Source organism: Passer montanus, unplaced genomic scaffold (genome assembly GCF_014805655.1).
Source record: "Passer montanus isolate IOZ18808 unplaced genomic scaffold, ASM1480565v1 scaffold5, whole genome shotgun sequence".
In the NCBI taxonomy this organism is placed as follows: domain Eukaryota; kingdom Metazoa; phylum Chordata; class Aves; order Passeriformes; family Passeridae; genus Passer; species Passer montanus.
Window position 1 is genome coordinate 17,801,131 of NW_024369929.1, and position 27,113 is coordinate 17,828,243.

At 62.8% G+C, this 27,113-nt stretch overlaps 2 protein-coding genes across 7 annotated transcripts; one reads left to right on the forward strand and one right to left on the reverse strand.

Annotated features, from left to right (window-relative positions):
* Nucleotides 1–268: 268 nt before the first annotated feature.
* AP3S2 (adaptor related protein complex 3 subunit sigma 2) lies at nucleotides 269–6,036 on the reverse strand. The gene is made up of 6 exons (XM_039722942.1): nucleotides 5,882–6,036; nucleotides 5,611–5,702; nucleotides 5,420–5,531; nucleotides 4,386–4,457; nucleotides 1,277–1,384; nucleotides 269–977 (listed from the first exon to the last, which is right to left on the reverse strand). Exons 1-6 carry the CDS (start codon nucleotides 5,948–5,950, stop codon nucleotides 849–851), a joined length of 582 nt encoding a protein of 193 aa, XP_039578876.1. The 5' UTR covers nucleotides 5,951–6,036; the 3' UTR covers nucleotides 269–848.
* A 178-nt stretch (nucleotides 6,037–6,214) lies between these two features.
* On the forward strand, nucleotides 6,215–26,567 carry ZNF710 (zinc finger protein 710). 6 transcript variants are annotated; one of them, XM_039722916.1, is made up of 5 exons: nucleotides 6,215–6,507; nucleotides 22,729–24,151; nucleotides 24,703–24,894; nucleotides 25,316–25,490; nucleotides 25,755–26,567. In XM_039722916.1, exons 1-5 carry the CDS (start codon nucleotides 6,467–6,469, stop codon nucleotides 25,925–25,927), a joined length of 2,004 nt encoding a protein of 667 aa, XP_039578850.1. In that variant the 5' UTR covers nucleotides 6,215–6,466; the 3' UTR covers nucleotides 25,928–26,567. The 6 variants fall into 6 exon arrangements, with proteins under 6 accessions (XP_039578850.1, XP_039578851.1, XP_039578852.1 ...); XM_039722917.1 differs by having other exon boundaries at nucleotides 24,712–24,894; XM_039722918.1 differs by lacking the exon at nucleotides 6,215–6,507 and adding an exon at nucleotides 6,962–8,048.
* The last annotated feature ends 546 nt before the right edge of the window (nucleotides 26,568–27,113 follow it).

A 27,113-nucleotide genomic window follows, 5' to 3' on the forward strand; every position in this document is an offset into this window, starting at 1 on the left:
GGTGACCTGGCACCAAAGGCCCAAAGCAGGAACACCATCACAGCTTGAGCAGGGCCATCACCCTCCCCACACCTGCTCCGAGAGCAGAGCGTGCAGCCAGGGACCCTGCCCTAAGCCCCCTGCCCTCCCCTGGGGCATCTGGGGCCCCCTTTCCCACCCCCTGGGCCTCTACCAGCCAAAAGCCCCCCAGGGCTGCAGCCGCCCCAGGAGAGCTGCACAGAGCCCCCGGCCCCTTCCCCGTCCAGCAGCACCCACAGCAGACACAGACACGGGTTCAAGGGCAGTTTATTGGGACACAGGGACACACTCCAGCAGCCCCAGCCCGGCCTGACCCTGCAAGCCCCCCAGGTCTCTCAGCTCCCCTCCCTCTTGCTGCCACATCCCCGCTCCAGCATGACCCCTCACGCGGTCCCCAGGGCACACAGCAGCTCCCATGAGTGACCCCCACCCAGCTGGGGCCCATCACAGAGAGCAGGACCAGGGCAGGGGACAGCCATGGCTGGGAGGATGGAGGAGACAACCTGCAGCTCCTGACAGAGCCGTCACTACAGGCACACTTTCACCTCTGGGAATGCCAAGAATCCCAGGAGAGGCAGGAGCCAACTCTTCCCCACAGCGAGGAGTGGCTGCATGTCCACAGGGAGGAAGGAAAGGAAGAGCAGCCTCCTTGTTGGGGGACCAGGGAGCAGAACTGAGCCCAGCTCCAGAGGGAGGGACCGCCCACCTCGTTCTCTGAGCCCTGTCACTGCTCTCTGCCCTCGGCCACCATCAGCCCCTGTGTGTGCAGAGCCCCGGGAGGAGCCGGGACCCCAGCTCTGCCTAGCAGGCAGCCCCCCAGCACGGGCTGCTCACATGAACTGTGACAGATTGGGCACTTTGATGTTGATGTCCCCGATGTTGATGTTGCGGGGGATCTCGGGCAGGTTGATGTTCTTCACTGCCGACACAGCACGGGAAGGAGCAGCTGAGAGGCCTCCCTGGGGACAGAGGGACCGTGACCACTGGCCCCACCCCACAGCCCCTCCACAGCATCTTCATTATAAACCTTTAATGGCCTGGGCTATTAACCTTGACAAAAGAACCACTTCCAGCAGCTCCCCGCACTCCTGACCAGCGCCATGGGCTGTGCCCAGCCCCATCCCGAGGGCTCAGGCAGGCAGACGCTGGGAGTACCCTGGATATCCCCCCACGCCCACCCCAGTCCCCGTGGGCCAGCCCCCTCGCAGCCCAGGGTCTGTCAGCTCCCGCGGGGCAGGGCTGCAGTGTCACCGCTCACCTCTGCCTTCTCCAGCTTGCCCTGCGCCTCCACCTGCGCCACAATCTCGTTCATGTTGGTCTCCAGCACCATCCCGCCGATCACCATCTCCTGCAGGATGTGGTGGACCTGCCAGGGAGGGATGGAGGGAACAGAAGGCTGAGGGCCGCTCCTGGGAGCATGTCAGGGGCCAGCATCTCCCCAGGGGACACAGTTCTACCCCTGTCCCCTTCTGAGGGCCAGGGGGAGCCCCAAAGCTCCGCTTACCACCTGTCCCCACTGGAGATGACACACACCCACCAGGCCCATGGCAGCCCCTGCAGCAGCCAGATGCAACTGGTTCCACTGGCACAGCCTGGCTGTGCCACCCCCGGCACATGGCTGCTCCCTCCCTGGGCCAGGAGCCAGGTTACAGCAGGAGCGTGTCCTAGAGATGACCCAGCAGGCAGCAGTGTCCCCACTGGGAGGACACTTCTCCCCAGAAGCTCCTTCTCAGAGAGCCAGGCCATGGCCTGGCCTCCCTGCTGTCTCTGAGGAAGGTTGGGACTGTGACATGGGCACAGAAAAAGCGCAGAGCTGCCAAGGCAGTCTGCTCCTTCTGGGATCCCTCAAGTTCACGGATGAACAGCCAGGCAGGGCCAGTGCAATCACACAGCCAGAGCAGGGAAAGGAATATTGCTGAGTGGCAACCCCAGAAATTGCAACCAGCCCCGAGGCGGCAGCCAGGCTGTGCTGGTGGCTGCAACCCCCTTCAGCTCTGCACCTGGCTCAGCTCAGCATTGTCTGCAGAGTCAGCAGTTCCCAATGAGCCCCCAGCACAGATAATGGATTTATGGGACCCAGTTGCTTCCGTGAAAGAGGCTACACAGGAGCACAGTTGGGTAACGAGATTGTTTTATGGTTTCACAGAGCCAGGCTGCACTAGTAAACACCTTGTGACTAACACTGTCAGGACAATCCTGGGGAGAATAAAGAACACGAGAAAACGTGCTCTGAGGGGCAGTCCCAGCTCTGTGACCCAGCCCAGGGCTCCCACAGGTCCTGCAGCAGCAGCAGGTGTGTGGGACCAGCAGGGCACAGGGTGAGCCCCAGGCAGCTCCTGGGACCCCCCACAGCCCTGGGACCCCCATCCCACAGCCCAGTCCCAGTGCATGCCAAAGCAGCTGGAGCAAGTGGCTCCTGCAGCCTAAAAGGATATGGGAGCATCAGGAAACGTTGCTTCAAGATCTGGCTTCAGCCCAAGCTGGCTCCAAACCAACAGGGCAGAAATCTTGAGCAAGTTTTGTTTTCCAAGCCAAAGCACAGCACTTCCTGAGGAATCTGTGTCCCCTCTGGGAGCCCGCAGCTGCTGAGTGCAGCTCACACTCCCCTCCAAGGTGGAAAGCGTGGCTGAGAGCTGGGCATAGCCCACCCTGAGCCCCCCTTGGCACAGGGCACCCCTGCAGCTCTGGGCTGGGGCTCCCAGCATGGGCAGCTACCAGCACTGGTGTCACTGGTGCCTGACCAACGTCCCCCTCCACTGGCCCATGGCAGGAGCAGGACCCCAGGAGCAGGACCCCGGTCCCATGGCCCTGTGCTGCAGGCAGTGCAAGGTGGAACTTAAGGCAAAAAGAAAAATTACAGAATGCAGCCAAAGTTGCACCTGAACCCTGCCACCCCCTGCCCAGGGAGACATTCACAGCCCTGTCTGGGGACACACTCATGGCCCTTCCGGGGGACACACTCATGGCCCTGCCTGGGCATCCCAGGGGTCAGCCCGGACCCAGCAGGACACAGCAGCACATTCCCAGCACCCCAAACACTTCCCTCTGCAACCCAACTCCGGGAAGCACAGGAACATGAGCACATCTGAGAAATAAACATGTGCCAAATATAGAAAGAGACCGGAGGAGCAACTGATAATGGCCAAGAGTTGAGTCAAAGCTGGGAAGCAGCAGGAGCATGGGATGGGCAGGGCTGGCAGAGCCTGGGTGACCGAGCCGGGGTCCCCACTACCAGAAACCCCCAATTCCCCTCTCCTGAGAGTGTTCTTCTGGCAGGAGAGGTCAGAGGAAGGTGGCCCCAGTGCTGCTGGCAGAGGTGTCCTGTGCCCTGCCCGAGGGCTGCGGGCTGGCCGTGGGGGTCAGTGTTTTACATGCAAAGCTCATGTAAAGCTGAGAGTAAGGCCGAGTGGAAAGCTGCTGGGTCCTGCCCCTCCCACAGTCAGTACCCATGAGCATATCCTCCCCCAGCTGTGGGCAGAGGTGACCTGGGCAGCTGCCAACACTTCTCCCACAGCTGCCTGGCCCTCCTTCCTCCTTTGATAAACACTTTTGCTGACAAGAAAATTATGTTGTGGCATTTTGGAAAGCTTGCAGCAGGGCAAACAGTGAAACCAAAGCCCAACCTCAGCAACTGGTAACATAGAGACTCCCCAGACCTGCTCACTCCCCCTCCCTGCCAGTTCCCCAGCTAGAATCACGAATGGAAAGGGAGCATTTTACACATTTTTTCCCCCAGTGCTCTTTTTTGTTGATATGTTTTTGTCTACAGCAAAGCAAGAAAATCTTGATCAAGCCCAGCACCCTGAGCCAAGCCTGTCTCTGCTCCAAGCTATTCCTGGCTACCTATCCCCAGCTATCTGCAGCCTTGTGACCCAGGGCATGATCAAAGAGGACGGCTCCTGCCCAGGATCTCCATCCGGCTCAAGAGGAAGCATTGCAGGCTGTGGCTCAAACCGAAGTTTACCCAGCACTTTGAATTCCAAACACTCCCATTGTTCCTTGCCGTTTTTTCCCGGCAGCTGTAGTAAAATGTTAACTCCCACGAGGTGCCACAGCCTGGAGCAGAGCAGAGCGCCCCAGCGCCAGGCCAGAGTCTGCCCAGCTGCAGCAGTGCTGCCTGTGGGGCACAGATGTGTCACCTGGCAGCCCCAGGGCTGGGCACGGCTGCCCCAGGCTCCGAGCAGCCCAGCACGGGGGTCTCTCCTTGGGAGGTCATGATGTGAGTGCCTTTCAAAGAACATGGGCTGAAAGCTTCCCATACAGGACCTCCGTCCCCCCCAAAGTGACCCCTGCCAAACCCACACTCTCCTGGCCTGCCCCAGCCCAAGAAATGCAGGCTCTGGAGCAGCCCCGAGCCCAGCACGCACCTTGTCCATGTGGAAGATGAGGTCCAGCTCACAGACATTCTCAAAGCACTTGTCCAGCGTCTCCACAAACACCTGGGCAGCAGAGAGAGAGCAGGCAACAGGGTCACACCAACACCATGGAGCACTCCAGGCATGGGACAGCGCGACTGGGAACCTGGAGAAGGAGCTAGACTGGCTGAACATGAGCCCAGGTGTGTCCAGGGGAGCAAGAGGCCAATGGCACCTGGCTCGTGTCAGCCCCAGCATGGGCACAGGCCCAGGGCAGTGCCCGTCCCCTGTGCTGGCACTGCTGGGGCACCTCCAGTGCTGGGGGCAGCTCTGGGTCCCTCCCAAAAAGAGAGACCTGGAGGGGCTGGAGCGTGTCCAGGGCAGGGAACGGAGCTGGGAAGGGAATGGAGCCCCAGGAGGGGCTGAGGGAGCTGGGAAGGGCCTGGAGAAAAGGAGGCTCGGGGGGAACTTCTTCCCATATCCTGGTGTTTAAAGGGTGGCTCCAAAGCTGGAAACTCCTTTCATACAAGGAGTCACATGGAACGACACAGAATGATGGGTACAAGTTCCTCTTGGGGAGACTCCAATAAGGCTCAAGAGGAAAATTTTTTCCAAAGATACAGCCATTGAATAATGTCCATGAGGAAGTGAGGGATTCCCCAGCACTGGATATTTTCCACATACCAGGGTGTTGGGAATTGCCTAGGCCGTGCTTTGCCAAGAAAGGCTGGACCAGACAATCCCTGAGAACCCTTCCAGCCTGGGATTCCAGAATCCTGGGATTAATGGTTGGACTTGGTGCTCTCAAGGGTCTTTTCCACCCTAAATCATTCTATGCTTCTATTTTTAAAAGACATTCCTTCCGAAGCCTTCCCTGCTGCTCCCAGGTGAAGAAGCCATGTGGCAGCTCGGGGAGTACGTGCAGCCCCCTCCCCACCACGGCCCCGAGGGCTCCTCGGGCCTTTCAGAAGGGCTGGCACAGGGCTGGCACGGGCACAGGACGCCCCTGGTCGCTGCCAGGGCAGCTGGGCCCCGCAGGGACGCACCTGGATGAGGTCCAGGATGCCCAGCTCGCTCTCCGAGGAGTCCACGCAGAACACGAAGTAGAGCGTGGCGTAGTGGCGGTAGATCAGCTTGTAGTCGGAGCCGCCGAACAGGCTGTGGGGACAGGGCACGGCTGAGGGCTGCGGGCACAGCCCGGCAGCGCGGGCACAGCCCGGCACGGCCCAGCCGCTACCTGCCGCACTCGAGGAAGTTGCAGATGTGGTCATCCCGCTTCAGCACCAGGTGGAAGGTGTCACGGATGATCTGCTGCTGCACCTCCTCTGCCTGCCGGGAGGACACCGTGGCTGGGCACCCCCGGGACCCGCGGCTCGGGGGGGCCGGCCGGTCCCGGTGCCACCCATGGGGCCACCGGGTGCGGCAGCGGCCGGCCGTGCCCCCGGACACCCCCAGCCCCCGGAGCCCGCGCCCCAGCCCTGCCCCGCTCCCGCGGCCCGGCGGCGCACCAGGTGCTGGTAGAAGCGGACGAGCCGCGGCTTGCCGTGGTTGTTGAACACCAGGATGGCGTTGATCATCCCGGCGGTGGCACGGGGACCACGGCGGGCCCGGAGCAGCACTGGCAGCAGCACCGCGGCCGCACACCCACCACAGGAAGCCCCTCGGCCGCCCCGGAAGCGCACCGGGCTGCGGTGGGCTGAGCCCGGGGTGACCCCGGGAGCGCCGGGCCGCGGGAACGATCAAAGCCGCTCCCGGGCGGGGGCACCGCGCGGCTGCACCGGGCCTGCCGCCGGGGCGGGCTCGGCCGTTCCCCGCAGCCCGCCGGGGACCACCGGCACCGCCGCTCCCCGCCGCCGCCAGGGGGCGCGCCCGCCCCGCCGGGACCGGCGGCTCGCGGGGGGCGGGGCTCTGTGATAGGCCACGCCCTCCTTTAAAGGGCCAGCGGCGCTGTCTGCCCGGCGGGAGCGGCGCTCACCGGCCCCTGCCCGGGGCACGCACCGGCCAGCGCCCGCAGCAGCGCCCTGCGCTGGGGAGTGTGCGAGCAGGGCGGGGCAGTCCCGCGAGGCAGCGGCGGGCACGGCGCGCTGCCCGGGATGCCCGGCACGGCGCGGGACACGCAGGGCACGCACGGACGGTCAGTGCGGGAAAGGGCGGGGACCGGCGGCGGGACCGACCGGCACTCCGCGCGTCCCGATTGGCCGGGGCGCCTGCGGCCGCGGGCCTCCTCCTTCTGATTGGTCGAGGCGGCAGCCTCATCAACCCGCGTTCTGGTTGGCTGGCATGGCCGCGTCCTCTTGAACCCGCGCTCTGGTTGGCTGAGGTGCCCGCATCCTTCTGAATGCGCGTCGTGATTGGCCGGAGCGGGCGGGCAGCGGCCGCCTGACAGCCGGCGGTGCCGGGGCCGGCCCGGCCCGGTTCCGCTCCGGGTCACACGGTGCGCCCCGCCCTGCGTCCCGCTGTGCGCCCCCTTTGTTCCGTGTCCCCCCGCGTCCCGCCCGGCGCGGCGCTCCGTGCCCCGCCATGTGCCGGCCGCAGCGGCGCCGCGCCGGGCCGGGCAGCAGCGGGACGTGCCGGGGCGCCGGGGGCCCCGGACCGGCGGGGGCTGTGAGCACCGGCAGCGGCGGGGGGACAGGGCGGGCAGCTCAGCTTTCACCTCGAGCGCAGAAAAAGCCAAAGCAGAAAAGCAGAAGTGAGCCCAGACAAAGGGCTGCGTGTGGAGACTCTCTGTGCCGCGATTAGCCCGGCCGGCGCCACCTGCTTCCATGGAGATGGGAGGCTCCCGACACACCAGCCCAACGCGGCTGCCTCGCGTGCTCCATCTGCGGGGGACCCTCCTCCGGCTCCTCTTCCTCCTCCTCCTCCTCCTCACGACGGGAGCCAAGCCCGCAGATCCTTGGCTGTTGCCACCCTCTCTCCTTCCCGTGCCACATCTCCCCCGTCCCTCCTCTGGGGCCAGCCGCCCCCTGCCACCACATCCCCACGGCCACGTAACTCTCCCTTTTTGGGGGAGCCAAGAGCACCCCCTTTCCCAGACCCTGCAACTTCAGGGTCACCCGCTGCCCTTCCCTTCCCACACCCCTCCTCCGGCCGCCTCCTGCCGCCCACCGCGGCCTTCCCTCCGCCTCTTTGTGTCGGGTGAACGGCATCCCCCCAAGCCCCTCCAATTCCTGTAGCAGCCCTGACTCCTGCCGTCCCGTTTTGGGGCGAGGGGAGTCCTTGCCATCAATCCCCACCAGCTTTTTGGGGTGCCCGTGAGCGTTCCCTCCCGCACGGCGGAGCAGAGGCGCCCAGCTGGATGTGGGTGTCCTGAGAAGGGACCCCCTCCTCGGCACCATTCCGTGGGTCACAGCCCCCCGAACGAGGGGCAGCTAGGGAATGACCCCTGTGCCGCGGGCGGGGACATAATGGGCGCAGGGACCGCTCCCACCCCGGCCCCCCCCGGACCCCCAGTCCGGTCCCGAGGCGGCCCCGCTCCGGTGGAAGGCGCTGCCGGGGCGGGGGGGCGGCTCGCGGTGCTCGGGCAAGTTGAGGAGGGGGAGGAAGATGAAGGGCGGGCGAGTTAGGAGGAGCTGCTTTGCATCCCTTCACGTCAGCCCTGCCTCATTCCCTCCTTCTTCCTTCCTGCGCACCCAGCGCCGGGCCCGGAGCCGCCGCCGCCGCCCCGAGGAGCCGCCGGTGAGTGCTCAGGGGCCCCCCGCGCCCCCGGAGCGCAGCCCCCGCCCCCCGCGCCGGCCGCACCGAGCGATGGCGGCGGCGGAGCGGGCGGGCGGGGGTCCCGCTCCGTGCCGGGCCGCCCTCCCGGGCCCCCCCAGAACTTTCCCCGTGGCCCAGCGCAAAGTTTCCCGGCCGGGAAAGTTGCGGGGAGGCGCGGGGCGGGTCCGTGACCTGTTGCGGGCGGGGGTCGCGGGCGGAGGGACCGGCGGCGCGGGGGATGCTCGGGCCGGGGTCGCGCCCGCCGCGGCTCCGCTCCCCGCAGCCCGGCAGGTTCCCGGTGTTTGCCGCGGCCCGCGGGAGGGCTCCGGGGGTCCCCGTGTTGGGCAGAGCGCTCGGGAGTGCGGGGTGGCCGTGCGGGCTGGGCCCGCAGCAGGCGGGTCCCGCTCCTCCTGCAGCCCGCAGCACCCCGGGGAACCCCGGGGGGCTCCGGGGGGCCTTTGAGCCCTGCAGCCGAGCAAGGCACCGAGGGGAGCCGTGTGAAAGCCCTCCGGAGCGCTGGCCATAACAGGGTGCCATGGATAAATTAGTTATAATGGATTAATTAGTCAGGCATTAGGGTTTTTCTTGTGAGCAGCTGTGCAGGAGGAGAAGGGTGAGCAGGGGCAGCCCAGAGCCTGACCTGCCCCGGGCTGCAGCCTGGCCCCACCTGCTGCAAAGCCTGCAGCTCCACCAGCTCCCACACCCTGCTCCCCTGCCCCACACCTCGCTCCCAGCATTAGGGTTTTTCTTGTGAGCAGCTGTGCAGGAGGAGAAGGGTGAGCAGGGGCAGCCCAGAGCCTGACCTGCCCCGGGCTGCAGCCTGGCCCCACCTGCTGCAAAGCCTGCAGCTCCACCAGCTCCCACACCCCACACCCTGCTCCCGTGCCCCACACCTTGGTCCCGTGCCCCACACCTCCGTCCCATGCCCCACACCTCAGTCCTGTGCCCCACACCTCAGTCCCATGCCCCACACCTCAGTCCCGTGCCCCACACCTCGCTCTGTTCCCCACACCTCGCCCTGTTCCCCACACCTCAGTCCCGTGCCCCCCACCTTGGTCCCGTGCCCCACACCTCCGTCCCATGCCCCACACCTCAGTCCTGTGCCCCACACCTCAGTCCCATGCCCCACACCTCAGTCCCGTGCCCCACACCTCAGTCCCGTGCCCCACACCTCGCTCTGTTCCCCACGCCGTGCTCCAGGCTCGGTCGCTCCCCTAGCCCAGGTTTGGGCTGGCTCCCCTGAGCTGTGGATCCAGGTGGTTCCCACAGGCACAGCCGGACCCTGTGGGGGCTCAGGCTGGCCACAGGGTTAAACAAATGCATCCTGGGGGGAGGCAGGCTCCAGGCATGGCTCTCATGGGACCCCGAGGGGTCACAGGGAGACAGCAGCCTCAGCATCACAGCCCATGAGAGGGGCTGCCTGCACTCCTTCATTTCAGTCATTCATTCCTGGTGCAGAGGTCAGCTCCAGCTCAGCCCAGTCTCTGGGCACGTCCCTGGGGCTGCCAGGCCAGAGCAGTGCGGGGATGAGGGCTAGCCTGGTGTCGAGGGGGCTTCCTGCTGGGTTTGTTGCCCTCTGCTCCCTGCTCCCAGGTTTGGTTTCCTGAGCCACATCACACCCCTGGCCCACAGAGCCCACCTGTCTGGGCTCAGGTGCCAGCTCCTGGAGTGCCCCAAATACCTGTTCAGGGCACGTGTGCCACAGAGGGGCTGGAGGGATGGGATGGGATGGGATGGGATGGGATGGGATGGGATGGGATGGGATGGGATGGGATGGGATGTGCCAGCAGTGCCCCATCCCATCCTCTGTGCTGCTGTGGCTGGAGTCCTCAGGGTGAGTCATGCCCTTCCCAAGGACTTGGCCTTGGGGACAGACACCATGATCAGTGACAAGTGTTCTCCCTTGGTTCTGTCCCACATTTTCTCCTCTGCCCCTGCACACCCTCCCCTCCTCTCCCTCACCCTGGAAGTGGCTGTGGGAGAAGACCTGGCACAGCCCGGGCCCAGCATGGCTTTGCCTCAATCCCAGTTTCTGCCCAAAGCACAGTGAGATGTGGTGTGTCAGAGGGGAAGGAGGTGCTCCTGCCGAGCTGTGGAGGAAGGTCTGTGTTTGTCTCTTTGGGGGTCTGTGTTTGGACACAGGGAGGCTGCTCTGCTCGCCTGGCTGCAGCTTCAACAGAGGGCTTGCCCCCAAAGGGAACAAGCAATGATGAACTTTCTTTCCCAAACTTTAAATGAAAGGGGGGAAACAGGTTTTTGACTTTTCATGGCCTTTCCTTGCAGCTATCCTGTCGTTTGAGTGACAGTCGAGTATTTCTAGTGAAAATTAACAGGAACAATATGTCAGCAGCTTTGGGCAGCTCTGCAGTGTCCCTGTCCCTGTCCACCTCCTGGTCCTCAGAGTGTTTGGACAATGTTCCCTGCAAAGTGTCACAGTTTTCAGTTCAAGTGACCAGTGTCTGGGTGTTCTGCAGACAAACTTGCAGAAAGTTCGGGTGAATCTTCTCCAGGGATGACCCAGGATACTGGGGAGCACCATGGCTGCACGAGGCAGGAGCTCTGGTAGGACAGGGCACATTTTGTGGCCCTGGAGATTCACCACCAGGTTGCTCCAAGCCCCATCCAACTCGACTGACAGGGATGGGGCAGCCACAGCTTCTCTGGGAGATTGCCCAGAGAATTCCCCAGGCAAACCTGTGACATTCCGTGCCCTCTGCAGTCTGGTGCCATTCTTCCTGGCACCCCAGGTCCTTGTCCAAAGCCCCTCTCCAGCTCTCTTGGAGCCCCTTCAGGCCCTGGGAGGAGCCCTGAGGTCGTTGTGCAGACCCTGGCCCGGCAGGGCTTGGCAGGGAGCAGAGCCTGGCCGTGCTGGGCAGTGTGGGCAGGGGGCAGGAAGCAGCACAGAGCCCTGCTCATTGTTTTACTTCCACTTCTCCTCCGTGCCCGGGCAGGGCACACCCCGTGCCGTGCTGGGAAATGCAGAACAGGAATTTCCTGGGGACTGCGGGTGGGAGCCACGAGCAGCCAGGGTGGGCAGTGAGGGGCTGCTCTGGGGGCTGCTCTGGGGGCTGCTCCTGCCTGCACTGAGCCCTGGCTGTCCCCCGGGATGGCCCCCAGCCATCAGAGCCACACCAGGCTGGAGCCCGCGTCCTGCCCGTGCTGGGGGTGACCTGGACAAGGAGAGCAGGGGGAGGAAGGACAGGCAGAGCTTCCAGAGGAAGAGTGCTCACCACTGCCTCTAAATTTATCTTTCCTGTTTCTCAGCAGCAGCATTGTCTCATGCCCATTCTCTGTGGTGTCAGGCCCTTCTCCCCTCTCTGCCTCTCTCCTGGCACCCTGTCCCTCACCATGCTAGCCCGGTTTAACCAGCTCTGTCTCTCCCCTTCTTTCACTTTCAAGTTTTAATCCGGGTGTGCTCCTGGCTGCTTTTCCCTTCTCTCAGCTCTGGTCTGTTCCCACACCCACCATCCCAGGCCCTCCCCATGTCCCGCAGCACCAGCCCCTGGCTCGGGGGTTTAACTGGGGACTGGGTGGTTTCCAGTTCCTCTGGGCCCAGGACTGCAATCCATGAGCAAGCTGGAGAACAGGCAGGAGGTTTCCCTTTGTCCAACCCATGACAGGCTGCTCTGAAGGGAGAGCTTCTCCTTGGAGCCACGGAACCGTTTTGGTTTGACAGGACCTTTGAGATCACAGAAGCCTCAGGGCAGCCTGGCCTGCTCATCCCAACCTCCCCAAGAGATGCTGCAGTGACCAGGCAGATCAGGGACTCCTTCCTCACAAAGGACTTCCTACTCTGAATCCTGACCCTGCTGCCATCCACAATGTAGGCATCGTAACCTCCCAGCCCAAACACCTCCCTGCTCCACGGCAGTCAGTTCTTTGTCAGTTTGTTGAGCTTGAGTTGCCCTTGCCAGGCACAGGCTGCCCTGCCCTGCTGGCTGTGCCCTCGGTTTGCTGCTGAGCCATCAGTTTGGCCTTGCTGTGGCCATTCTGTGCTTGCTGTGCACAAAGTCTCCAGCCCTGGGAGTGTTCAAATGTGTGGACGTGGCACCTGGGGACATGTTTTAGTGGTGGCCTTGGCAGTGCTGGGGAGCGGTTGGACTCCGTGATCTCAGAGTGTTTTTCAGCCCTGGTGATTCCATGATTGCAGCCCCCTCATGTGCCTGTGGCTGAGGGGGCACCAGCTCTGGGAGCTAACATCCCTCAGAGGAGCTCTGACCTGGGGCCAGGAGTGCCCCTGCAGAAAAATGCTTTCCCAGAGGCAGAGCCGTGGGCAGAGCTGGACGGGTCTCCCCCATCAGAGCTCTGAGTCTCTGCTGGGCCCCTTCCCTTCCATCCCTGCCTGCCTGGCCCAGCCTGGGGGCTCCAGTGGGCTGCTGTGGCTGTTGGTTATCAGCGAGGGGCACACAGAGGAAGTTATTTCAGCAGCTGGGTATTGTGTGTGTTTATGGTAGTGCACTAAGTGCAGGGGTTGTGCAGATTGGGGTGAGAACAGGGAGAGCAAGGGGTACAGAGCGCAGGGCGAGCCAGAGCTGCCAGAACCAAGGCAGAGACAGCCCAGCCTCACTGAGACCTTGGGAAATATTAATTAGGATGAGCAAATGGTGCAGATGTCCCCACCCTCCCGCTCATGAGCGGGATTTCCCACTGCATCCCCTGCATCACCCAGCCAGCCCTGTCCGAGCCCTGCATGCCAGGCAGTGACCCACCCCTGGCAGCTCCCAGGCCAGGTTCATCCAGCACGGGCTCCATTTTCGGGAGCAGGACAGCCCCGAGCTGCGGGGCCCTGGGCAGTGCTCCCAGCGAGCTCCCGGGGTGCCAGGTTGTGTCTGTGTCACCTGTCCAGCCACTGACACGGGACAGCAGTGCCAGACCCTGCTCTTCCAGCTCCTTTGCAAAAGAGAAAGATGTGTGTTTGTGTATAAAATCCTGGCCTCTGCCCAGAGTCAGGAGCACTGCAGGGGCTTTCACAGCATGAGGGCACACAAAAGCACACGGGCTATGAGTGGGAATTGCGTTTCACCCTGGCCCTGTGACCTGGCAGCAGCGAGGCAGCCCCAGACCAGCTCTGCCTTCCCCCAGGAAAGTCCTGTGCTGCTGTGGATCTCCGAGGTGCTGTGGGGGCAGCAGGCACAGCTGGCTTTGGCCATGTGGGGAGATGTGTCGTCCACACCTGGCCTGGATGAGTCCTGAGCTGGGAGTTCACGAACTGCCTCCACTTGTCCAGTGCCTCCTGCTCCCTCTGTCCAAGCCAGCCTCCCAAACACTCGTTCCTGACCTGCTCAGCTGGGCAGAAAAGGATCTGAAACACTTCCCACCTTGGGGATCTGAAAGTAGAAGTGGTCTTGGCAGCTGTGCAGCTGGGTTTGTTCCTGTAATGGTGGGACACGTCAGAGAGCCTTGTTGTTGGAAACTGGGAGTGGGACAGTGCCAGGTGGCCTGGTGCAGAGCCTGGTGTGGGTGGAAGGGGGCTCAGTGCTGCCCCGTTCCTGCCCATACCTCCTCCTGCCGTGGTGCAGAGCTCTGCTTCCCTCCCCTGCTCCACCTGGGGCCTGTGGGAAGAGGCACTCACTGGGTTTGGGACTGGCTGCGTGGGCTGAGCCCCACAGCCATTCCTTGTGCCAGAGGTGATTCCTGAGCCACAGAGCTGGAGGTCGGTGTCCCCCGTGCAGGTTCAGCTGTGCCTCACTCACTGGGACCTGCACTGGGGCACACTGCGGCTGCTGTGCTGTGCTCAGGGGTGTCCCAGGGCTGTGGCACACAGGGGCAGTTTCTCCAGGGCAGAACAGGCTCAGAGTCGGAGCTGAGGGCAGACACAGCATGAAGTGTCCCCCTGCCCTGCAGCCTTGCCCACACAGCCCTCCAGCAGGCACACACGTGGAGGATTACCCGGTTGAGTATTAATTATCACGCTCAAATTAGAGCCCCTCGGCTGTGATTAACTTATTGCCCAGCCCTGCAGCAGGGACAGCAGACGGGGTGGTGGCAGAGCTCAGCAGTGCCCGGCTGGGGGGCACAGCAGCCCCAGCCCTGCAGGAGCCCTCCCTCCTGGCTGGGGTGAGCTGCAGCAGAGCCGTGGGGAGCTGTTTGTGTGTGCTGGGGCTCCTGGGGGCTGGGGGGCTCTGAGGGGCAGTGTCTGCGGGGTGCGGGCTCAGGGGGTGCTCCCCAGTGCCCGTGGGACACTGAACAGTCACACAGGGATTGTGTGTCTGCCTTCCTCGCTGCCCTTAGCTGTGCTGGGACACTGCTGGTGCCAGGACGGGTCTGTGTTTCCATTTCTCTGTCCTCGCAGTCCAGCACAGGGCAGAGCCTGGGGACACAGGGACAGGCAGGCCCAGGAGCCACTGTCCTGCAGAATGGACGGGCTCCACTCAGGGGAACACCAAAACTGGACTGAAATTGTTCCCAGGCATAAGGGCAGCGATGCTCCTGAAAGTAACACCCTTAAGTGAGACCCTTCCCCCTGTGGGGATCTTCCTTGCAGCTCTTTCACATCCTTTGTTCCCTTTGGGCTGACAGGTTTGTACCGTTTTGGGTTTCCCCTTTCACAGCCAGCTGGGTCACACACCAGGATTCCCGAGCTCCTCCTGCCTGTGTTGTCTCCTCAGACCTCTGGCCACGTTTATGGCTCTGTCCCAAGTCCCAGCAGTTTATGATTAACCCCAGGCCTGGGGATGCTGAGCAGGAGCTGTGTCCAGCAGGAGGGATGCCACAGGGGCTCAGAACATTCCTCTCACCTCAGCCTGGGCTGCTTTGGGGTTGGATGGGATCACACCCGGGTCTCTGCAGGACACCAGGCTGCCTGTTGCCTCTGTCCCAGAGGACCTGCTGTCCTGGTGGGCTCCATCCCTCTGGTGTCAGCTCCCTTTGTCCACCCCAGCACTGCTCTCCTGCACCTTGGTTCATTTGGGGCTGTTTGGGCACTTTGGTCCATCTCCACACACGAGGCTCTGTCAACCCCTGCCTCTGCTGAGGATGCCAGAGGCACAGGGGCAGTGCTGGGACTCACAGACCCGGGCAGAAGCCCTGCTGGGCCTTTCCGGGCAAGGCTGGTGCTGGCAGGTTTGGGTCCTGCAGGGCAGAAGGGGCTGCACCCACCCTTGGCCCTCTGCTCCCTGCAGCACCAGCCCCTGGGCTTGCCTCTGCCACAGCCATCCCTGATCCTTCCCTTCAAGCTTTTGGGGGCTGACCTGAATTCCCACTTGCTTGGGGTGTTTGCTCCTTCATTTTCCAGAGGAGCAGTGGGGAGGTGAAGGTGGTCCCGTTGCTGAGTCCCTTTCCTTTCTGTCCCCATCTGTGTGTGAGTGCTGGGAACGGGTTTGTCAGCGCCTCGGTGCCTTTCAGGGTCTTCGCAAAGAGCAGATTTATTTTCTGCTGTGCTGAGAATTAGCTCCCCTTTCTTCCTCTTCCCTCTGCCCCCGCTGGAAAGAGAGAGAATGCAGGGAAGAAGAAAGGATTTCCATCGCGGCGGTGATTGGCACAGCCCTGAATGAGAGGTCATTCCAGCCGGCTCTTTCTTTTCAGGGCCCTTTTTTCCTGCTCCCTGTATTCAGGCTGGCAGCATTCTTTCTTTTCAAAGCTCCTCTGTCTGTCTCTCTCTTCCCCCTCCTTTATTTTTCATCCCTTTTCTTTACTTTTGCTGTCTTTTCATTCTGTTTTTCTCCACCCCCTTGGGGCTCCATTTTTTTCTTTCCCTTTTCCTCTATTCAGTTCCTTTTTTTCTTCTCGCATCTCTTTTGAATAGCTCGGCTATTTTCGGAGAGGAAAGGGACTGTGCCGGGGAGAAGCCGTTACAGCAAGGAGGAACTTGAAAGTCTTTTCTTTCCCTGTTTATTTCATTTAAAAGCAAAAATTGTTTTCCAAGGCAGAGCGAGGGTTCAGTGTGGAGCCTTTGAAGCCAGGCTGGGACAGCAGCAGGGCTGGGGCCCTTCCTGCTGCTGGCAGAACCCATTTTCTGCCGTCCCAAACCCCTGGAGCACCGGCGCTCTGGGGTCAGAGCTGCCAGAGGGGCCCAGGTCCCTCAGCTCACCCCTCCCCAGTTACCTGATTTAAAGGCTCTCCCTGCCTCTGGGCTCAGAGCAGCAGCATTTTTGGGGGTGAGGCTAAAGGCAGCTCCTGGACCTCTCTGCTGCAGCACACACCTGCGTGCACAGGGGTGGGAGTGGAGGGGGTCTTGGCTCCAGAGGGGAGTGGGGGGCTCACGCAGGAGCCCCTGAGGACACGTGGGATGTGCCAGGTGTGCGGGTGCCAGGTGTGCAGGTGCCAGGTGTGCGGGTGCCAGGCGGGCAGGTGCCCCTCGGTCGTGGTCAGTCACTGTGCTCAGAGCAGAGGGACACAAGCTGCAGCTCAGCCCTTCCCCAGAGGACTGACAGTGCTCTCACACCTCCCCAAGCCCCGTGGCTCTGAGGAAAGCCCTCGCTCAGCAGGTGAGGCTGGGCCCTTCACTGCTCCAGGTGCCACCAGAGCTCGGCTCGCTGTCACCGCTGCCCTGCTGCCCTGCTCCCGGAAGAGCAGGCCTGAGGCATGATCAGTTTGCTCTGCAAATTGAGGGAGGAGATGTTGAGCCCTGTGGCACAGCAACGGGAGCTCCTTGGGGAGGCAGGTGGGGCCAAGAAGAATCCCCTTCCCAAGTGCTCCCTGCCCGGGCAGCACTCTGGGCATGAACCACTGGTGGCTTTGGGGCAGCTCCAGTGGGGCTTTGGTGAGGTGTTGGTGCAGTTTTGGTGTGGTTTTGATGCAGCTTTGGTGATGGTTTGGTGTTGTTTTGATGCAGTTTTGGTGTGGTTTTGATGCAGTTTTGGTGATGTTTTGGTGTTGTTTTGATGCAGTTTTGGTGTGGTTTTGATGCAGCTTTGGTGAGGTTCTGGTGTGGTTTTGATGCAGTCTTGGTGTGGTTTTGATGCAGCTTTGGTGATGGTTTGGTGTTGTTTTGATGCAGTTTTGGTGTGGTTTTGATGCAGTTTTGGTGATGTTTTGGTGTTGTTTTGATGCAGTTTTGGTGTGGTTTTGATGCAGCTTTGGTGAGGTTCTGGTGTGGTTTTGATGCAGTTTTGGTGTGGTTTTGGTGCAGCTTTGGTGATGGTTTGGTGTTGTTTTGATGCAGTTTTGGTGTGGTTTTGGTGCAGCTTTGGCTGCTCACAGACCGCCCCTGGCCAGAGCAGAACGCTGGCTGCAGCCTTTGCTCTGGCTCAGCCCATACCAAGTTCCCTGAAGATTCCTCCCCAGGGCAGGGACAGTGCTGGTGGCAGGCCCGTGGCTCCTGGCTGTGCCACAGGACAGGAGCTCCCTGGAGGTGACCCCGAGCCAGGGCCAGGCTCCCTGTCCCTGTCACTGTCCCCAGAGCTGGGAGCAGCCTGCCTTCCTCCCCCTTTCCCTTACCCCCACGCCCAAATGGATGCAGTCAGGGCTCTGGTTTTCAGGAAACACCTTTCCCACATGCATTGTCGTCTCCCCTTGTTTTGCTGTAACCCAGAATTCGAGGGTGATCTTGGCACAGGAGCTGCTGTTCTGTGCTGGCTGTGTTAGGACCATGGAGTGATGGAATCCCAGATCTGGAGGGACCTCAGGGATCACCTGGTCCCATCTTTTCTGGGAGAAGTGCAGGCTGGACAGGAGGGGCTGCGGGTCAGGGCTGCGGGTCAGGGCTGCCAGGTGCTGGAGGGGGTGGCAGGGCACTGTCACCCCACTGTCCTCGGCCAGGAGGCACTTTGGGGTGTGGGCAGGGGCCGTGCCAGGCTGCAGAGGGCGGGAGCGGGGCCAGGGCCCGGTGGTTAATTAAACAGATCATTTCTTTAAAGTGAGATTCAAATAATTGTAACCCTGAGATAGAGGAGGCATCGCAGGAGATGAAATGGGAGAGGGAGAGAAAGGAAGCAAAGGACAGAGGTTCAGAATGGAGAGGGAGATTAGGAGAGAGATGAAAGAGAGAGGAGAAAGATAAGAGGGAGAGAGGGGACAGATCTCGGCGCGAGATGGGCGTTGCCAGGGAAACGGGAAGAATGAGGGAGCAACTGGAGAGATGGAGGAGCAGAGGATACTGGGGGTGGGGAGCGAGGGATGGAGAGCAGAGGGATGGAGGAGCAGAGGGATGAAGAGCAGAAGGATAGAGGAGCAGAGGGAAGGAGGAACAGAGAGATGGAGCAGCAGAGGGAAGGAGGAACAGAGGGATAAAGCCTCAGTGTCAGAAGGAGGAAAAAGGGGATTTCCAGCAGAAGAGGAAGCAGGAGTGGCATGTCTCAGCTCAGCACACGTGCCTGTGTGCTGGGAAAAGCGTTTGGATGGCAGCTCTGTCCCTCAGCTGCTGCTGTCCGAGCCTGACCCGCTCACCCCAGGTGCCAGGGCTGGATCCCAGATCCCTGGGCAGGTAATGGAGGAACCAGGCAGCTCTGTGCTCATCACACTTTGTTCTGCAGCACTGGTAACCTCTGGTTATTTGAAACCGTTCCCAGTCAGAGTTTGCCAACAACCATGCATTTTCAAAGGGTAAATATTTCCCTCTGACTGATGGACACAGCAATCAGAGTGAGAGTATCCCAGTTCTGTGGAATGCTTTCAGAGGAAATGCCCCTGAAGGGGCTGGGGAGGGTTTGATGTGCTCTGATAACCCCTCTCCTCCATGAGCCCTTGCCTCTCCCAGGGCCTCACTTTCCCCAACTTGGTTTTCCAGCTGCTCTTACTAAAAACATTCTCAGCATCCCTCTGCAAACGCCAGGTTGTGTCCTTTGTTTGGTGAAGCCAAAGCCCCCGGAGACTGCTCTCCCTGCACCCAGAGGCCCTTCAGTGACACTGGGATGTCACGTCTGTCACTGGCTGGAGGTTGTGGCTCTCGGAGCCCCTGACCGTGCAGGTTTCTTTCTTCTGGAGAAGTTTTCCTTAAAACAAAAGTTTTCCTTTACAAATGTGGTTTGACAGTATCTGGTGTGGAAACACTGAGTGAATTTAAACAGGTATTTGTTTTCTGTGGCTCCTGCCCGTTTCTCAGAGCTTTGGCTCATTTTTACAGCAGTTCCTCTGTATCAGGGTCAGTTCTGGGGCAAGAAGTGCCAGTTTTGGTTCTGCCACGGTGCGTGGAGCCACTCTGTGGGTCAGCCCCTGGCACACACCACCAGCACAGAGCCAGGGCCAGCAGTGCAGCCAGGGTGACCCCAGATCCTTGGGCTGCTGCAGGACAGACATGCTGGGTCAGGTTTAAGAATAATTTTAGTTGTGATTTTCAGGAAAACAACATTTTTCTTTTTGAAATTGTGGGGGGTTGAGCAGCTTTATGTGAAATCTGCAGGCAAGATGAAAGCCTGTTTTCCCCTTTATTAAATTTAAATGAAGGCTGCTTTTGAGAAAGAAGGGAAAATAAAATCAAAGGTTTCCTCACAAATATCAGATCCATTATCAGCCATTTTCTGGTAAAAAGTCTTGAACAGTTTTACTTCCCCCTTCCCCAGTGAGAGCCCCAAATGCCCAGGGTCTCACTTTGTCCTGAGGCTCAATCCTGTGCCTTGGGAGCTTTTCCCCAAGGTCTGCAGCACACATCTGTCCCCAGGGGACCTCCCAGGACCCCAGGCACTGGGAGCAGAGGGGCTGCAGAAGGGTCCTGCAGAGAGCCCTGCAGTGGGGGTCCTGCCGTGGGGGTCCTGCAGTGGGGCTAGCCAGCAGCAAGTGCTGAATGTCCTGCTCTGTGGCAGCGGGGCTGCCAGGCAGCCTGGGAGCCCGTGCAGCGTCAGGTGAGCCAGGCTGCTGGGCTGGCACTGCTCGGGTGGCTGCCCTCACCCTGAGGGCTGAGCTGGGACACAGCCCTGGCGGCAGGGTGGGCTCCTTGGCAGGCTCAGAAGTGCATCAATCCCCAAACCCTTTGGATTTTGGGTACCTGGGCCTCCCCTCCCTGCAGCAGTGGCTGGGGAGTGCTGCTGCCTCTGGGCCGGCGAGGGGACTGGGAATGGAGCCAGTGAGAAGTGAGAGTTTGGGGAGCTAATCATGGAGCAAGAGAGGGAAATGGAAGTGAAATAGCACAAAGAAGTGAAAGCCATGAAAAAAGCCTACTGTAAGTGAGCAGGTGGTGCGTGAGGAGCTGGTGGAGGCTCTGAGAGGAGCAGCCAGGGCAAGGGAGGGCAGGCTGTGCAGGATGTGCCAGGACAGAGCCTGCATCTTCCCAGATGTGTTGGGAAACATGGGAGGAGAGATTGCACCAAAACTAAACCTCGGAGTGGGAGGAAAAATGAAGAAAGAACCCCAAATTTCACAACCCCAAAGGGTCAGGGGCAGCGGGCACCACTGCTGACCCAGGTGCATCCAGCCTGGTGGGTGAGTGGAGTGGGAGCTGGCACATGCCCCTGGCACGGGGGACACTGCAGCCGCGTCCCCAGCTGGGACAAGGGTGGCAGGCGAGGGTAAGCGAGCCCGAGGGACCCGAGCCTGGCGCGAAGGGCTGGCCTTGAACAGGCAGGTTGTTCGGGCTGGAGGAGGGCTCGGTTCCCAGCAGCAGCACCGGAGGGGCCCTGAGCGTGGGGGTGCGAGCCTGCGGGTGCAGCCACAGCTCCGGGCTGGGCAGAGGAGGGGCCGGGGAGCTCTCGTGTCCCTGCTGGGCACAGCAGCCCCGGCCTGGCCGGGCTGGGGGCAGGGCTGGCATTGCTGCGGGGTCCGGGGAGCTGAAATGCGTGACCCCAGCCGGCTGGGCGGTGCGTGGGGAAATGGTGCATCCAGCCGCGAACGGGGAAGTGCGGGCGGGGAGCGGAGCGGCTGCCGTGCCCCGTCCGGGCTCCCGGGCGGCTCCGGGCGGAGCGGCGGCGGCACCGCGCTCGTGTGCGCCGCGGGGACCGGGCACGGAGCGTGTGCGGCACGGGGAGCGGGCACGGAGCGTGTGTGCCACGGGGAGCGGGCACGGGGACCGGGCACGGAGCGTGTGCGGCACGGGCCGGGCTTTCCTGCCGAGCGGGGGGCTGTCCCCTTCCGCAGCGCCTGATCCGCGGCCGCTGTCCCCTCAGCGCCTCTCTTTGGGGTTCCTGTGAGATTCTCCGGTCTGGGCAACATGCGGGTGCGCTGTTCCTGTCTCGGGCTTGTTTTGGGGGGCACTGACCCCTCTGCCACGCTGGGCTCGTGGGGACAGAGCTGGGACCTCGTCCCGTGTCCCCTCTCCTCTGCTGCGAGGGCAGCTCAGGGTCCCACGGGAGGGGGTCCCAGCTCAGGGCCCCAGGGGAAGGGGGTCCCACTCATGGCCCCTCGGAAGGGGGTCCCAGCTCGGGGTCCCAGGGAAAGGGGTCCCAGCTCAGGGTCCCAGCTCAGGGCCCCTCGGGAGGGGGTCCCAGCTCAGGGCCCCTCGGGAGGGGTCCCAGCTCGGGGTCCCAGCTCAGGTCCCTCGGGAGGGGGTCCCAGGCGGCGTGGCGCGGCGCGGGGCTGTCGGTGCAGGCCAGCTGCCGCCCCCCTCGCTGAGCCCTGCTCTTCCTCCCAGCCCTCCTCCTCTTCCCGCCGCCGCCCTCCCCCACTCCGTGCTTTGTTTCGCTGCCTCCGCACTAGTGCTCGCCTCATCCCCTTCCTTCTCCTCCTCCCACCCCCATCCTCTCCCTCTCCTCCGTGTCCTGCCGCAGGGCAGGGCTGCCCGGGCCCCGGGGTGCTCAGACCTCGCCCCGGCAGCTCGGGCCGGGCCGGGTCCCCTCAGCGGCTGCTCTGGGCCCGGGCCGGAGCCGCCGGGGCTGTGGCCAGGCTTGGTGTTGCCCCCCTTCTCTGTCTTTTTCACACTGGTTTCGACCTTCCCCACCATCCCGTGCCGTGCCCCGTGCCGTGCCCCGTGCTGTGGCCGGTGTTTGCGGGCGCAGGGCAGTGCCATGAGGGGACACCTTGGGGTGGGCAGGAGCAGGCACTGCCAGCAGCACAGAGAGAGAGGCCGATGTCCCCGGCCATGCTCAGTGTCCCTCTGGCCGACCTGGCTGCAGGGATGATGGCCAGCACTGTGGGGTTTCCCTTCTCCACAGCGGAGGTTCATCCCACCATCTCCTCATGCTCTGGGGTTCTCCTGGGACTGTGACAGGATCTGGCTCAGAATTTATCCCGTTTCACCTCCCCCGCACGATTTCTTTGTTGTAGCTGCAGGAATAATTGTGTTTAGGAGAACACTCCTTCGGCAGGAGGAAGCTCCTGGCTGTCCCCGCTGGGGGAGGGTGCCGTGCTGGTGCTGGGAGCCCCAGGGCGGGTTTGCCAGCCACCAGGGCTGGGCCAGCACAGCTCTGCCTGTGCCCAGCCCCGCTGCCAGGCAGCCTGTGTCCCGGTGGTGGGTCTGGGCCCCGTCCGTGCTCCCTGTGCTGCTCCTGCCCGAGCTCAGAGCCACTCTCAGCTGTGACCGGTTCCCAGATTGCTGGGCACTTGTTCCCTGGAGTCACTCTAGGAGCCTGAGGGCATGCAAGCAGCCAAACTGATAGCCCATCCAGAGAGGCCGACAGTGGGCAGGATCCCAGCTTCCCTCCTTGGATCCCAGCTTCCCCCCTCGCCCCAACCCTACAGTGGAAACCCCTGGGGCCACTGTCCCCACATCCTGGGTGTGTGGTGCTGGGGACACAGCTGGCATCCCTGGTGCCAGTCTGGGCTCCCTGAGGAGGAGGTGACGGCTGGGCTGAGCCCCCGAGGCGCAGTGCCTGTGGCGGGGGCTGCCAGGGGCTCAGGCCGTGTCTCTCCTCCTCAGCCATGACGGCATAGGCCGGCAGCGAGAGATGGATCGGTTCAGCGAGTGCGGGACGCAGACGGACGCCGTGGTGGTGCTGTCCCTGGCACAGGCTGCTGTCCTGGGCCTGGTGTCCGACAATGAGCTGCTCGGGGCCACCGTCACCCCTACTGGCTTCTTCCCGGGGCTGGCCGGGGAGCAGCTGGACAGTGCCAGCACGGAGCCAGGGGAGCCTGAGGGTGAGGAGCAGGCGCCTGGGGATGGGCAGGACGAGGACGCCCTGGAGGCAGACTCCTCCCTGGAGAAGCACGCCCGGAGGAGGAAGAGGCCGCCCGTGAGGCTGATGCCCAAGGTCAAGAGTGAGAAGGCAGAGGTGGAGGCTGAGCCGCCGTACAACGCGTCGGTCCCCGAGGACGAGGAGGGCGAGGGGCAGCCCGGCCACGCGCCCCAGCCCCCAGAGCCGAGCCAGGAGGCGGTGGCGCAGAGCGGTGCCATGAAGATGATCGACCTGGGCACCTTCAGCAGGAAGCCCCCCCGGCGCCTGCGGCACCTGCGCCGGCACCGGGAGCCGGAGGGCACCGAGCGCCGGCGCAGGGGCAGTGACCTGGCCGGCGGCACCGGGGGGGCCCCGCAAACCGTGGGCACCTTCGAGGCGGGTGCCCCGTCCCCCGGCGAGGCGGAGGCCCCCGCGCCGGCGTCCCCCGAGCAGGTGAAGAGCGAGCAGGGCTGTGGCTGGCAGGAGCCGGGGGAGCTGGAGGCGGCCGGCGGCACCAGCGAGCACAGCAGGAAGGCGCAGCTGGACCGGCTGGACATCAACGTGCAGATCGACGACTCCTACCTGGTGGAGGCAGGGGACCGCCAGAAGCGCTGGCAGTGCCGCATGTGCGAGAAGTCCTACACCTCCAAGTACAACCTGGTGACCCACATCCTGGGCCACAACGGCATCAAGCCCCACTCCTGCCCGCACTGCAACAAGCTGTTCAAGCAGCCCAGCCACCTGCAGACCCACCTGCTGACCCACCAGGGCACACGGCCCCACAAGTGCGGGGTGTGCAGCAAAGCCTTTACCCAGACCAGCCACCTGAAGCGGCACATGCTGCTGCACACCGACATCAAGCCCTACAGCTGCCGCTTCTGCGGGCGCGGCTTCGCCTACCCCAGCGAGCTGAAGGCGCACGAGGTGAAGCACGAGAGCGGGCGCTGCCACGTGTGCGTGGAGTGCGGGCTGGACTTCTCCACGCTCACCCAGCTGAAGCGGCACCTGGCCACGCACCAGGGCCCCACGCTCTACCAGTGCCTGGAGTGCAGCAAGTCCTTCCACTACCGCAGCCAGCTGCAGAACCACATGCTGAAGCACCAGAACGTCCGGCCCTTTGTCTGCACCGAGTGTGGGATGGAGTTCAGCCAGATCCACCACCTCAAGCAGCACTCGCTCACGCACAAGGTAGGGGCTCAGGGTCCTCTGGGGTGCTGCCCTCATCGTGCCCAGAGATGTGCCAGCTCTGGATGTGGGTGCTGGTGGAGAGGAGTGTCCCAGTGCCCCCAGTCTTGGGGGGAGGTGGGTGGTGCAGGGGGGCAGTAGCACCTGTGGCTGGCATTAGCTGGGGTCACTGACATGCAGTGAGGGGGCCTCTGGGACCCAGCCTCTGCCCTTCTGGGGGTTCCCTTCCTCGGGGAGGGAGTTTCAGACCTGCTGCAGGGTAACCTGGGGGGCCCTGTCCAGGAGCTGTCAGAGCCCCTCTGGGCAGGCTGTGTGTGGGTGCTTGCCCTTTTCCTTGGTCTCGTTAATGGGGAGCAATTGGGCTGAGCCCCAGAGCAGAGCTGGCACTTGACTCCAGCCCCCACCACAGCCCCTGCACGTTGCTGGGCGCTCAGATACACCCCGTGCTGTGCTCAGCACGAGGAGCCCATCCCTTGCCCATGGGGTCCCCTCTCCACTCTTGGCCCCCTCGTGTGGCCCGGTGCCTGGGTCTGCCCAAGCTCTCCCCCCGGCAGGGCGTGAAGGAGTTCAAGTGCGAGGTGTGCGGGCGGGAGTTCACCCTGCAGGCCAACATGAAGCGGCACATGCTGATCCACACCAGCGTCCGGCCCTACCAGTGCCACATCTGCTTCAAGACCTTCGTGCAGAAGCAGACGCTCAAGACCCACATGATCGTGCACTCACCTGTGAAGCCTTTCAAGTGCAAGGTACCGGTGGGACTGGGGCTGGTGGAGCTGGGGATGTGGGAGCACGGGTCCTGCTGTGCTGTGCCCACAGGAATCTGGCCAGGCTGAGCCCTTGGGCATGGAAGCAGCTTTGTGGTGCCTCCCCTGCTCGTTTGGGTATGGAATATCTGCTCCAAGCTGCGACGGGAGCAGTGCTGAATGGCAGCCAGTGCCTCTCTCTGAGCAGCGCTGGCTGCTCTGGAGCTCCCAGCAGCATCAGCACTGCATCCCCACACCGAGCGGGAGGAGGGAGGGAGCCCCACTGCTCTGGGCAGGAGCCAGGAGGGACTGCAGGAGGGCAGCAGCCCCGTTAGTCTTGGTGGAGCCCCGGGGCACCCCGGGGCCAGGTCTGTGCTGCAGAGCCTTTGCCAGCTCGGGGTGACCGTGGGCTGGCTGCCGGCAGGTCTGCGGCAAGTCCTTCAACCGCATGTACAACCTGCTGGGCCACATGCACCTGCACGCCGGCAGCAAGCCCTTCAAGTGCCCCTACTGCTCCAGCAAGTTCAACCTGAAGGGCAACCTCAGCCGGCACATGAAGGTCAAGCACGGCGTGATGGACATCAGCCTGGACAGCCAAGGTGGGTCCCCAGCACGGGCTGGCCATCGTGACTGCCCCGCAGCCCTGGGAGCTGGGCTGGGCTGGGCTGGGCTGGGCTGGGCTGGGCTGGGCTGGCTGCGGCAGGCTCACATCTTCTCGCCCAAGGGCTGCCCCCCAGGCAGCCCAGATCAAGCAGGGCTGTGGCTCCCAGGCAGTTCTGGGCTCCAAACCCAGGGAGGGGGGAGCTGCTGGCCCCAGCCCTCCCCACAGGTCCCTCACCGCATGCCCCTGTGCTGACTCCTAGATGCCATGATGGAGCTGGCTGGGGCTGATCACACTGAGCTGGACGGCCAGCAGGAGATGGATGACTTCGAGGAGGAGAACTCTTACGGCTACGGGGCTGTGGGCAACCCCCCAGACGAGCACACGCTGGCCGAGCAGGCCATGAAGGAGATGGCCTACTACAACATGTTGTAGCCCAGGCTGGTGGGGATGTGGGGGCTTGGTGGCGTTAAGAGGGGCTGAGGCACCCAGCCAGGCCCCCCAGAGCTGGAGGGATGGCTTCCACTGGGCTTGGGGAACACAGGCATGTCCAGAAGACTTTGCTGGAACTGCCTTGGCTCTGCTGCTGCCCCCCTGCTCCTGCCTGCACCCTGCACCTGGTGACTTGAAGCTGCAGGCAGGGGAGGCATGACCCAGCAGATCACTGAATGAGTAAGGATGGAAGGGGCTGCTGTGGAGCAAGATGATGAGCATCACTAATTATTCTACCTCCTGGGTCCCCCCTCTGTGCACAGGGGTTCCCCTGACGGGCAGAAGCCCCTGCCCGCATGAGGAGGTGGGTTTGCATTTCCCACTCACCCTGGGGCTCTCACCCCTGTGTCAGGCCCTGGGATGAAGAACAGAGTATTTTCATAGAAGCTCAGGGCGCAGCCAGTGCCCACAGCTCTGGGTCTGGAGCTGCAGCCAGCGGTGGAGCCAGGGGAGGCAAACCCAGCCCAGCCCCAGCAAATGATGGTATTTTGAAAGTAATTTATTTTTTTCAGATGTGCCGCGTGGTTGGTTTTATCTTTTCACTGAGTTCAGTTCCCTTCAACCAATGTGCTTTGTAAACCCGTGTAAGCTGTGTGGTCTGTGTGGGGAGAGGGGGTGGCGAGGGGCTGAGCACCAGAGCGGGCTCCTGGGCAGAGGAACTGGCACCCCCTCCTTGCCCCCAGCTGCTCTGGGCTGGAGGAGGAGGTGGCAGGGGGGCAGCTGGGGCAGTGCTGACTCTGGCACCACTCTTTGGGCTCTTCACTCTCTGCTGGGGGGCAGAGGAGCACCCAGAGCTGCATCGGGTCCTGGCAGGCACCAGGACCCAGGGACCAGCCAGGGCAGAGGGTCTGGGACACCTGTGCTGACCCCACACACCCTACACTTCGTGTCAGTGGCTGAGCAGCATCTGCCCCATCCCCAAAAGCCCTGGGCTGGGGCTGGGTGTGGCTCCACTCAGTTCCCCACACGGCAGTGTGCCTGCTACCCCTGCCAGCCTTGGGGCATCTTGGGGACACCCCCACAGCCTTGGCCAGCCCTGACCCTTCCTCAGCCTGGCAGGGCTGGGAACCCCATAATGCCAAAATGCTGGAGTGCAGGCCCCCCCAAGCTGGCAAGGCTGAGCTGAGGG